The sequence below is a fragment of the Dendronephthya gigantea genome, unplaced genomic scaffold (genome assembly GCF_004324835.1).
Source record: "Dendronephthya gigantea isolate DGI-Jeju-01 unplaced genomic scaffold, DenGig_1.0 000104F, whole genome shotgun sequence".
NCBI lineage: Eukaryota > Metazoa > Cnidaria > Anthozoa > Malacalcyonacea > Nephtheidae > Dendronephthya > Dendronephthya gigantea.
Genome location: NW_021163114.1, coordinates 740,038 through 753,251, shown reverse-complemented (window position 1 = coordinate 753,251; position 13,214 = coordinate 740,038). Strand labels below are relative to the sequence as shown.

The 13,214-nt window shown below is 38.3% G+C and overlaps 1 protein-coding gene across 1 annotated transcript in view; it reads left to right on the top strand.

Moving 5' to 3' along the window:
* LOC114534676 (deleted in malignant brain tumors 1 protein-like) overlaps positions 1 to 13,214 on the top strand; it is a 61,179-nt gene that overhangs the window by 7,473 nt on the left and 40,492 nt on the right. Inside the window, exons 4-13 of the mRNA XM_028556150.1 lie at positions 381 to 713; positions 1,172 to 1,507; positions 1,713 to 2,060; positions 2,673 to 3,008; positions 3,171 to 3,497; positions 4,766 to 5,101; positions 5,363 to 5,689; positions 10,389 to 10,736; positions 11,387 to 11,722; positions 11,884 to 12,210. Coding sequence (XP_028411951.1) covers positions 381 to 713; positions 1,172 to 1,507; positions 1,713 to 2,060; positions 2,673 to 3,008; positions 3,171 to 3,497; positions 4,766 to 5,101; positions 5,363 to 5,689; positions 10,389 to 10,736; positions 11,387 to 11,722; positions 11,884 to 12,210 — 3,354 coding nt within the window. The remainder of the gene's footprint in view (positions 1 to 380; positions 714 to 1,171; positions 1,508 to 1,712; positions 2,061 to 2,672; positions 3,009 to 3,170; positions 3,498 to 4,765; positions 5,102 to 5,362; positions 5,690 to 10,388; positions 10,737 to 11,386; positions 11,723 to 11,883; positions 12,211 to 13,214) is intronic.

Sequence of the window (13,214 nt, the reverse complement as noted above, 5' to 3'; positions counted from 1 at the left end):
TCATTATTTCTGTTTTTTCATCATTGTGTAAAGACCGCTATTTTCTAGTAAATATTTTAATGTTAGCATAATCAGTTCAATATTTCAATACCAGATAATTCGAAAGAATTTTTTAAGATTTCTTTAGGCATCTTTATCATCCTAAACTTGATTATTCTAAGCTTTTAATCTTAGAATTACGTTTCGTAAATCTTATAACAATAATAAAACTATATTTCCGTTTGCTTTTAACTCGTTAATTGGCTTTTCTCCTTCTTTTTCTTCATCTGGACTAACTTTAAAAGGTTTTGAAGTGAAATATACGATTTTACTTCTCATGCCCTCATGATTCTGTAGTTGATCATTAATAAATATTGAAATTATCACCTCATTCCTTTAAGTTCTTCCCAAGCCTGGTTCACTCAGGTTACAAGGTCCTTTGAGTGCGAATGGTACTGGTCGAGTTGAAGTATTCTACGAGGGAGAGTGGGGGACAATCTGTGATGATGAATGGGGTTTTGAGGATGCCAAAGTTGCATGTAGACAACTTGGCTATTTAGATGCCCGTGAAGCTCTTCATGGTGACCGAGTTCCATCTGGTTCTGGACATATTTTGTTGGATGGAGTCTCGTGTACTGGAATAGAAAGAAATTTAACAAGTTGTTCTCATCAAGGATGGGGAATTCACGATTGCAGCCATTCTGAAGACGCTGGTGTTCAGTGCTTTACAGCAGGTAAAGTTCTAGAAAGTATTTAGACAGACAAATCGTACATGTAAAAGTTTATAACAAAAATAATCGTTCTAGATACTTATTTAAGATCACTTACGCTAATTTTTGCAAACCGGTTATAAGGTTTTGAAAAATTCCAAGAGGGATTGCTTTAATTGTTAGTAATTACATGCTTAGAACCCAGGAGGAAGATATTGTGCAACAATACACATTGGGGACGGAAGTTCAAATACCTGAATCTTAGTTCCCATAAATAATAGTAAATACTTTATCATGATTTTAATTTCGTCTCGTTAAACCGACTTTTCCAGTTTTAATGCGATTTTATACGAGAAATAAGACGTTGTCTTTCCATACCTCACACATGTAATTTTGTGGTTCAAAAATTAAAATTTGCTACCTCTGACTCTACCATGACCCGTTTGGCCGTGAACTCAATTAGCTCGGGATATTCTCTCAAGCTCTTTCAGATAAACATGGGACATTGAGATTACAAGGGCCATTGAGTACAGTTGGACAGGGTCGCCTCGAAGTGTTCTACCTTGGAGAATGGGGAACAATCTGCGATGATGAATGGGATATAAATGATGCCAGGGTTGCTTGTCGTCAGCTTGGTTATTCCGATGCTGTTAGATCGCTTTCTGGATATCAGGTTCCTTCCGGTACTGGACCTATATGGTTAAACGACGTTGGTTGTATTGGAAAAGAACTAAATATATCAAGCTGCTCTCACGCAGGATGGGGCATTGGATATTGCGGGCATTCGGAAGATGCTGGGGTAGAATGTAAAACAACAGGTATCGGAGTCAAATACTACGTATACACCTTTTGTTTCCACATGTGTCGAACCGTTAAAATCGCTCCCCGTAGTCCTAAATTGCTGCCCGCACTTCTGTGGGTGGCCATGTTTTTGCGTAAACAAATACTCCAGCAAATATTATTATGAAAATTTGATACCCTCCTGCAACTTAAATTTATGGCTACAACATAAATTCATTACAGATTTTGAAGTTACTGGTAATCAATCGCAAACACTGAGGTTACGAGGGCCATCAAGTGCAAATGGAACAGGTCGTGTTGAAATTTTCCACAAAGGACTATGGGGGACAATTTGTGAATATGGTTGGGGTATACATGATGCTAGGGTTGCATGTCGTCAACTTGGATACCCGGATGCATTTAGGCCTCTTACTGGAGGCGACGTACCTTCTGGATCTTCTGGAGTTATTTGGTTAAGTTACGTTCGTTGTTCTGGCCGGGAACAAAATCTGACAAGTTGTTCTCACAATGGTTGGGGAAATACTGACTGCTCGAATTCTCAAGACGCTGGAGTAGAATGTAGTACATCGGGTAAGGCATTTGAGAAAAATTCTTCTCATTTCATTTCCTACCAATCAGGTAATTTTCGATGGATTGTATGCACGTGAACATTCATTTGGTTTTATTTAACCAAAATCCAAGGTCGAACGAGGATTCACAATAGTTTTGGCAACCGTACGTACAACAAAATAATCGTGTTTACTGCGGAGACTTTTTTGCTCGTATAGTGGTGTAGCCATCAATATTTGGGGGGTGGGCAATATTCATATATCCATGTTAAGTGAATGTAATTAAGGACAATAGAATTTCAAAAGAAATTGAAGATGCAGAACATGAATATATATGTATTCAATTATTCGACTTAAATTTCTAAAGACTTGATCTTCAAAAAACTGTTTCATTTTTAGCTTTTCGGCCCAATACCAGTACGAGTCCATTCGAGAACGAAAAATTCCGACAAATTTTCATCAGTCAATACGGTTTACAACTATTAGCACTACCTACTGATTACTTTTTTAGCACTACCTACTAATTACTTTTAAGTTTAGTTTGACTACACAGTTCCATAACCTTAGAAATAATTTTTAATTTATATCAAATTTATACCATCATTGACCTGATATATTCGTAAATACTTTAAAGCTCTTGCAGATACGCCGGTTATACTGAGGTTACAGGGACCATCGAGTGCAAATGGAACAGGTCGTGTTGAAGTACTGTACAATGGAGAATGGGGAACAATTTGTGATTATGGTTGGAGTTTAAGAGATGCCAGGGTGGTATGCCGACAACTTGGCTATCCAGGCGCCTTTAATGCTCTTCAAGGCGGGGAGGTTCCATCAGGTTCTGGACGAATATGGTTATCTTATGTCAATTGTAATGGAGACGAACAAAATATAACAAGTTGTTTTCGTAATGGATGGGGAAATCAACAATGTGAACATGACAAAGACGCTGGAGTTAAATGCGCAACAGCAGGTAAACATGTTGTATATTTGGTATGCGTAGTTACAATGGATTGTGAAATTATTTGAGTAAATGGTGCGCGCTTTTCATTTCAAGAATTTTTACGATTTCTTTTTTCGAATTTTGGACAAAATCTTCTTTAAATAATAACACTTGAATTTTTAATTTTCCCAGACCCGCATCTACCACTTAGGTTACAAGGGCCATTGAGTGCCAACGGCACCGGTCGCGTCGAAGTATTTCACAATGGAGAGTGGGGGACGATCTGCGATGATATTTGGGATTTAGAACATGCTATAGTTGTGTGTCGTCAACTAGGGTATCCAGATGCCATTGCGAAACTTGATGGGGGGCAGGTTCCATCTGGTTCTGGGCGTATTTGGTTAGATAACGTCGCTTGCACTGGGAAAGAGGAGAATATAGCAATGTGTGATCATAATGGTTTGGGAGTAAACGATTGCTCACATTCTGAGGACGCTGGAGTAAAATGTGGAGGAACAGGTAAAATGACAAAAAACTCTTGAATGGAAAGATCATTCTGGAATCACTTCTAGGGAGCTTTATTGCGTCTTTTTCCAATTTTAAAATGTATTCCAGTAATGGTTTAGAGCAGGCAAAACAAATAACAACAGCAAAAATCCTGGGGCAGGTTGTACGAAGGTTGGATAGCGCCATCCACCGGATAATGATTTTTTTAACCGTTCTAAAAATGCTTCAATGACAATAAAATTTCAGCCTTTGAACCAAATATTATCAAAGAGGATTCTTAACTTAGGAATACTACGATTTAATAATTCCTATTATTACTAATTCCTTTAGTTATTCCTAATAGCGAGCGATTTTGAAGCGATTGAAAAAAAAACACACTATCCGGTGGATAGCGCTATCCGGCTTTCATACAACCGCCCCTAGGTATTTTAGGAATTCAAAATATGCGTTCGAAACCAATTTATTGCCTACATACGATACGAGATCGTGTTTACACGATACCTTAGTCAATTATGCCGTTCTGGGCTTTTTCCACGATAGGTGCAAAGTCAAATAACATTTTTTCAAGAACAAGGTCGAATGAGACTTTTTTAAAGCCTGTTTTCCACTAGGCGAAATTTTGCGCGCGGAGCGGGATTTTTCTTTGTTTTTCTCACATTTGATCACACTGGATGCAAGAGTGTTTGCTTCCATTATTGGGACTTAAACCTTGTATAATGGAATCAATTCGTAGTTACCATGCAATCAACTACCAGTAGGAAATGTGTATCTTAATCTAACCATACATCCTTTTTAGTAATAATACTCTGTTCAGCAAGAATTTCGTGCCGTTTTCAAGCACTGTGTACCTCTCTGCCACAATACAAGTACAAAAATTATTAAATTCATACAAAAATTTCTCAAAAAAAAAATTGCAAGTGAGATGATTCACGTCAGGTTGAGTTTATGAGAGGGAATGCTTAAATTGTTAATAAATACATGCCCAGAATCCGCGAGGAACATAATGTGCAACAGTTCACATAGGGGACAGAAGTTCTAATACCCGTCTCTTAGTTCCAATAAATAAATACTTTATCATGATTTTAATGTTATCTCTTTTCTCGTTAAACCAACTTTTCCAGTTTTAATCCGATTTTATACGAGAAATAAGACGTTGCTTTTCCATACCTCACACCTTTTGTCGTTGTAATTTTGTCGTTCGAAAATTAAAATTCGCTACCTCTGACTTTACCATGATTCGTATGGCCGTGAACTCAATTAGCTCGGGATATTCTTTCAAGGTCTTTCAGATAAACATGGGACATTGAGATTACAAGGGCCATTGAGTACAACTGGAAGAGGACGTGTTGAGGTATTCTACCGTGGAGAATGGGGAACAATCTGCGATGATGAATGGGATATAAATGACGCCAGGGTTGTATGTCGTCAACTTGGTTATTCAGATGCTCTTAGATCACTTTCTGGAGATCAGGTTCCTTCCGGTACTGGACCTATATGGTTAGATAACGTTGGTTGTATTGGAAAAGAACTAAATATATCAAGCTGCTCTCACGCAGGATGGGGCACTGAAGATTGCAGCCATTCGGAAGACGCTGGGGTAGATTGCAAAATAACAGGTATCGTAGTCACATACTAATGCAGCTTTTGTTTTCACTTGTGTCAAACCGTTGAATTGTTATCTCTTTTCTCGTTAAACCGACCTTTCCAATTTTAATCCGATTTTATACGAGAAATAAGACGTTGCTTTTCCATACCCTCACACCTTTTGTCGTTGTAATTTTGTGGTTCAAATATTAAAATTCGCTACCTCTCACTCTACCATGACCCATTTGGCCGTGAACTCAATTAGCTCGGGATATTCTTTCAACCTCTTTCAGATAAACATGGGACATTGAGATTACAAGGGCCATTGAGTACAATTGGACAGGGTCGTCTCGAAGTGTTCTACCGCGGAGAATGGGGAACAATCTGCGATGATGAATGGGATATAAATGATGCCAGGGTTGCTTGTCGTCAACTTGGTTATTCAGATGCTCTTAGATCACTTTCTGGAGATCAGGTTCCTTCCGGTACTGGACCTATATGGTTAGATAACGTTGGTTGTATTGGAAAAGAACTAAATATATCAAGCTGCTCTCACGCAGGATGGGGCACTGAAGATTGCAGCCATTCGGAAGACGCTGGGGTAGATTGCAAAATAACAGGTACCGTAGTCACATACTAATGCAGCTTTTGTTTTCACTTGTGTCAAACCGTTAAAATCGTTACCCGGAGTCCTAAATTGCTGCCGGCACTTCTGTGGGTGGCCATGTTTTTGCGCAAAGAAATACTCCAGCAAATAATATGAAATTTGATATCCTCCTCCGACTTAAATTTATGGCTAGAACATAAATTGATATCTTTATTGTTACAAATTTTGAAGTTACTGGTAATCAATCGCAAACACTGAGGTTACGAGGGCCATCAAGTGCAAATGGAACAGGCCGTGTTGAAATATTCCACAAAGGACTATGGGGGACAATTTGTGATGATGGTTGGGATATAAATGATGCTAGGGTTGCATGTCATCAACTTGGTTACCTGGATGCAGTTAGGCCTCTTACTGGAGGCGACGTGCCTTCTGGATCTTCTGGAATTATTTGGTTAAGTTACGTCCGTTGTTCTGGCGGGGAACAAAATCTAACAAGTTGTTATCACAATGGTTGGGGAGATAATGCGTGCTCGCATTCTGAAGACGCTGGAGTAGAATGTAGTACAACAGGTAAAGGATTTAAGAAAAATAGTAGGAAAAGAAAAATTTAACCAGACACAGTACTAAAATGCGGTGCCCGCAATGCTTGCCTAGAAATAAAACGTCCGCTCATTTCTAACGACATCACCAACTTACATTCTCCTGTCGGCCGCAGCCTGCCTGGTTGGTTGGTACATTAAGGTCAAAATTGCGCCGTTTTAAAATCTTCAGAAATAAAATATTTAGGCTAAAAATACTATCTAAAAATACTATCAAAATGAAGAGAAACGTGAGACGAATAAACTGGTGTAGAGCCGGAAACGAGAAAAGCAACGATACAGAAGTCAAGGATTAAGCGTACTGCATTTTTAATTTGTTTAATAATTTTGAGCGATTTGTCATAAAGTTCGCTTATTGAAACTATACTTTAAAACCTTCGAAGTAGAATATATTTGGCTCAAAGTACTATAAAATAAATCGTAATGTAAGACCGATCACTTATTTAAGGACGAAAATTAAAAGAGAAAACCAACGATATGAAAGATATCAAAGACCAAACTTACTATTACTAGTAAAGTATAGCATAGTAATTTTGAGCGATTTGTCAACAATTCAATTTCGTTTGTCTTTCAAACGTCATAAATCGCTGCGAATACTCTTGTTTAGTAATATATTTAAGAACTGTAAGTATAATTTCTTACGCTGAATCGAATGGTGGTATTTTTGTCCTTCTTGGGTGCATAAAAGCAGAGATACACGCAATTATCAGAGTTTGAGATTGAAATTGAAAAAAGAACGTTCCTTTAAAAAAGGAATTTGGCAAACGTACAACAAGATTAATAGTAATAATTAGGAAAAAATTCCAAGCATTCCAAGCATTCCAAGCATGTGCAAGGAATTTTTTCTAGACGATTAAGGAAACGTATTGATGCGAACAAACAAACTCACAGGCAGAATATAATGCGGTGCCAAACTTGGCGCGGGCACCGCAATTTGCTACTATTCAGTTGATATTCGATTGATTTTATGCACGTGAACATTCATGTTTTATTTAACCTAAATTCAAGGTCGAGTGAGGATTCACAATAGTTTTGGCAACCGTACGTACAATAAAATAATCGTGTTTTCTGCGGAGACTTTTCTTGCTCGCAGTGGCACATGTTAAGTGACTGCAAGGACAATAGATTTCAAACGAAATTGATAATGCAGAACATGAATATATGAATATCGCCCTCCTCAAGCTGGCTACGCCACTACTTGCTCGCCATCTGAATATTCAATTATATGACTTGAATTTCTAAAGACGCAATCTTCATAAAACTGTTTCATTTTTAGCTCTCCGGACCAATACCGGTACGAGTCCTGTCGAGAACGAAAAATTCCGAAACATTTCCATAAGTCAACACGGTTTACAACTGTTAGCACTACCTACTGATTACTTTTTTACACTACCTACCTTTTACTTTTAAGTTTAGTTTGACTACTGAATTCCATAACCTTGAAAATAATTTTCAATATATATCAAATTTTTACCATCATTGACCTGATATTTTCTCAAATACTTTAAAGTTCTTGCAGATAAGCCGGTTATACTGAGGTTACAGGGGCCATCGAGTGCAAATGGAACAGGTCGTGTTGAAGTACTGTACAATGGAGAATGGGGAACAATTTGTGATAATGATTGGAGTTTAAGAGATGCCAGGGTGGTATGCCGACAACTTGGCTATTCAGGCGCCTTTAATGCTCTTCAAGGCGGCGAGGTTCCATCTGGTTCAGGGCGAATATGGTTATCTTATGTCGGTTGTACTGGGGAAGAGCAAAATATAACAAGTTGTTCTCATAATGGATGGGGAAATCAACAATGTGAACATGACAAAGACGCTGGGGTTATATGCGCAACAGCAGGTAAAGATGTTGTATATTTAGTATACGTAACTACAATGGATTGTCGAATTTTTGAGGAAATGGTGCACGCTCTCATTTCAAGAATTTTTACAGTTTCTTTTTTCGAATTTTTTGCAAAATTTTTTTTTAATAATAACATTTCAATTTTCAATTTTCGCAGACCCGAATTTACCACTAAGATTGAGTGCCAACGGCACCGGTCGTGTCGAAGTATTTCACAATGGAGAGTGGGGGACGATCTGCGACGATTATTGGGAATTAGAACATGCTATAGTTGTGTGTCGTCAACTAGGGTATCAAGATGCAATTGCAAAACTTGATGGGGGGCAGGTTCCATCTGGTTCGGGGCGTATTTGGTTAGATAACGTCGCTTGCACTGGGAAAGAGGAGAATATAGCATTGTGTGATCATAATGGTTTAGGAGTAAACGATTGCTCACATTCTGAGGACGCTGGAGTAAAATGTAGAAGAACAGGTAAAGTGACAAAAAAAACTCTTGAATGGAAAAATCATTCTGGAATCAATTGTAGAGAGCTTTATTGCGTCTTTTTCCAATTTTAAAATGTATTCCAGTAATGGTTTAGAGCAGGCAAAACAAAAAACAACAGCAAAAATCCTGGGGCAGGTTGTACGAAGGTTGGATAGCGCCATCCACCGGATAATGATTTTTTTAACCGTTCTAAAAATGCTTCAATGGCAATAAAATTTCAGCCTTTGAAACAAATATTATCAAAGAGGATCCTTAATTTAGGAATACCACGATTTAATCAAAGTTATTCCTAATAGCGGGCGATTTTGAAGCGATTGAAAAAAAACAACACACTATCCGGTGGATAGCGCTATCCGGCTTTCATACAACAGGCCCCAGGTATTTCAGGAATTCAAAATATGCGTTCGAAACCAATTTATTGCCTACATACGATACGAGATCGTGTTTACACGATACCTCTCTCAACTATGCCGTTCCGGGATCTTTTCACGATAGGTGCAAAGTCAAATGAGGTTTTTTCAAGAACAAGGTCGAATGAGGCTTTTCTAAATCCTGGTTTCAACTAGGCAGAATTTTGCGCGCGAAGCGGAATTTTTCTTTGTTTTTCTCACATTGGATCACACTGAATCCAAGATTGTTTGTTTCCATTATTTGGACTTATATATTAAACCTTGTATAATGGAATCAATTCGTAGTTACCTTGCAATCAAGGGAATGTGTATCTAACCATACATCCTTTTTAGTAATAATACTCTGTTCAGCAAGAATTTCGTGCCGTTTTCAAGCACTGTGTACCTTTCTGCCACAATACAAGTACAAAAATTATTAAATTCATACAAAAATTTCTCAAAAAAAAAATTGCAATTGAGATGAATGACGTGAGGTTAAGATAGCTTATGAGAAGGAATGCTTAAATTGTTAATAATTACATGCCCAGAATCCGCGAGGAACATAGTGTGCAACAGTTCACATAGGGGACAGAAGTTCAAATACCCGACTCGGCTTAGTTCCAATAAAAATATACTTTATCATGATTTTAATGTTATCTCCTTTTCGTTAAACCGACTTCTCCAGTTTTAATCCGATTTTGTACGAGAAATAAGACGTTGCCTTTCCATACCCTCACACCTCTTGTCGTTGTAAATTTGTCGTTCGAAAATTAAAAATCGCTACTTCTGACTTTATCATGAGTCGTATCTGTGAACTCAATTAGCTCGGGTATTCTTTCAAGATCTTTCAGATAAACATGGGACATTGAGATTACAAGGGCCATTGAGTACAATTGGAAAGGGTCGTCTCGAAGTGTTCTACCGTGAACAATGGGGAACAATCTGCGATGATGAATGGGATATAAATGATGCCAGGGTTGTTTGTCGTCAACTTGGTTATTCAGATGCTCTTAGATCGCTTTCTGGAGATCAGGTTCCTTCCGGTAGTGGACCAATATGGTTAGATAACGTTGGTTGTATTGGAAAAGAACTAAATATATCAAGCTGCTCTCACGCAGGATGGGGCATTCAAGATTGCAGCCATTCGGAAGACGCTGGGGTAGAGTGTAAAACAACAGGTATCGTAGTCACATACTAATGCAGCTTTTGTTTTCACATGTGTCAAGCCCGTTAAATGCGGTCCCCGTAGTCCTAAATTACTGCCGGCACTTCTGTGGGTGGCCATGTTTAATGTTTTTGCGTAAACAAATACTCTACCAAATATTATTATGAAAATTCGATACCCTCCTGCAACTTAAAATTATGGCTACAACATAAATTCATTACAGATTTTGAAGTTACTGGTAATCAATCGCAAACACTGAGGTTACGAGGGCCATCGAGTGCAAATGGAACAGGTCGTGTTGAAATATTCCACAAAGGACTATGGGGGACAATTTGTGAACATGCTTGGGGTATAAATGATGCCAGGGTTGCATGTCGTCAACTTGGGTACCCGGATGCAGTTAGGCCTCTTACTGGAGGCGACGTACCTTCTGGATCTTCTGGAGTTATTTGGTTAAGTTACGTCAGTTGTTCTGGCCGGGAACAAAATCTAACAAGTTGTTCTCATATTGGTTGGGGAAATAATGCCTGCTCGCATTCTCAAGACGCTGGAGTAGAATGTAGTACAACAGGTTAAGCATTTAAAAAAATTCCTCTTATTTTATTTCTTACTATTCAGTTAATTTTCGGTTGATTTTATGCACGTGAACATTCATGTTTTATTCAACCCAAATTCAAGGGCGAACGAGGATTCATTTGGCAAACGTACGTTCAATAAAATATTCGTGTTTACTGCGGATATTTTTCTTGCTCGCAGCGGCGTTGCAATCGATAATTGGGGGGTGGGCAATATCCATATTTTCATGTGAAGTGACTGCAAGGACAATAGATTTCAAAAGAAATTGATAATGGAAAACATGAATGTATGAATATCGGCGCCCAATTATCGATGCTGGCTACGCCAGTGCTTGCTCGACATCTGGATATTCAATCATATGACTTGAATTTCTAAAGACGCAATCTTCATAAAACTGTTTCATTTTTAGCTCTCTGGACCAATACCGGTACGAGTCCAGTCGAGAACGAAAAATTCCAACAAATTTCCATCAGTCAACACGGCTTACAGTTGTTAGCACTACCTATACTGATTACTTTTTTTAACACTACCTATGGATTATTTTTAAGTTTAGTTTGACTACTAAAGTCCATAACCTTAAAGTATTTTTAATTTATATCAAATTCATACCATCATTGACCTGATATATTCTCAAATACTTCAAAGTTCTTGCAGATACGCCGGTTACACTCAGGTTACAAGGGCCATCGAGTGCAAATGGAACAGGTCGTGTTGAAGTACTGTACAATGGAGAATGGGGAACAATTTGTGATAATGGTTGGAGTTTAAGAGATGCCAGGGTGGTATGCCGACAACTTGGCTATTCAGGCGCCTTTAATGCTCTTCAAGGAGGCGAGGTTCCATCAGGTTCTGGACGAATATGGTTATCTTATGTCGATTGTACTGGAGAAGAACAAAATATAACAAGTTGTTCTCATAATGGATGGGGAAATCAACAATGTGAACACGACAAAGACGCTGGAGTTAAATGCGCAACAGCAGGTAAAGAAGTTGTTTATTTAGTAAGCGTAATTACAATGGATTGTGGAATTTTTGAAGAAAAGGTGCGCGCTTTCATTTCAAGAATTTTTACGGTTTCTTTTTTCGAATTTTTGTGCAAAATCTTTTTTTAATAATAACATTTCAATTTTCAATTTTCGCAGACCCGAATTTACCACTAAGATTACAAGGGCCATTGAGTGCCAGCGGCACCGGTCGTGTCGAAGTATTTCACAATGGAGAGTGGGGGACGATCTGCGATGATAATTGGGATTTAGTGCACGCTAGGGTTGTGTGTCGTCAACTAGGGTATCCAGATGCCATTGCAAAATTTGATGGGGGGCAGGTTCCATCTGGTTCGGGGCGTATTTGGTTAGATAACGTCGCTTGCACTGGGAAAGAGGAGAATATAGCAATGTGTCATCATAATGGTTTGGGAGTAAACGATTGCTCACATTCTGAGGACGCTGGAGTAAAATGTAGTAGAAGAGGTAAAGTGACAAAAAAACTCTTGAATAGAAGGATCATTCTGGAGTCAATTGTAGGGAGGCTTATTGGGTCTTCTTTCAATTTCGAAATGTATTCCAGTAACGGTTTAGAGCAGGCAAAACAAATAACAACAGCAGACATCCTGGGGCCGGTTGTATACGATTGTTGGATTGCGCTATCCACTGGATAGTGATTTTTTTCAACCGTTCTAAAAATGCTTGAAAAGCAAGAAAATTTCAGGTTTGGAACCAACAATTATTAAAAAGGATTCTCAATTTAGGAATACTAGGATTTAATCAAAGTTATTCCTAACAGCGGGCGATTTTGAAGCGATTGGAAAAAAACACACTATCCATGCAGTGGATAGCGCTATCCGGCTTTGATAGAACAGGCCCGAGGAATTTTTGGAATTCAAAATATGCGTTCGAAACCAATTTATTGCCAACATACGATACGAGTTCGTATTTACACGATGCCTTTCTCAACTATGCCGTTCCAGGCTCTTTCCACGATAGGTGCAAGGTCAAATGAGGTTTTTTCGAGAACAAGGTCGAATGAGGCTTTTCTAAAGCCTGTTTTCCACTAGGCGGAATTTTGCGCGCGGAGCGGAATTTTTCTTTGTTTTTCTCACATTGGATCACACTGGATCCAAGATTGTTTGCTTCAATTATTTGGACTTAAACCTTGTACAATGGAATCAATTCGTAGTTACCATGCAATCAAGGGAATGTGTATCTAACCATACATCCTTTTTATTAATAACACTCGATCTGTTCAGCAAGAATTTCCTGCCGTTTTCAAGCACTGTGTACCTCTCTGCCACAATACAAGCGCAAAAATTAATAAATTCATACAAAAAATTCTGAAAAAAAAATTATAAGTGAGATGATTGACGTGAGGTTGAGATAGATCATGAGAGGGAATGTTTTAATTGTTAATAATTACATGTCCAGAATCCGCGAGGAACATAATGTGCAACAATTCACATAGGGGACAGAAGTTCAAA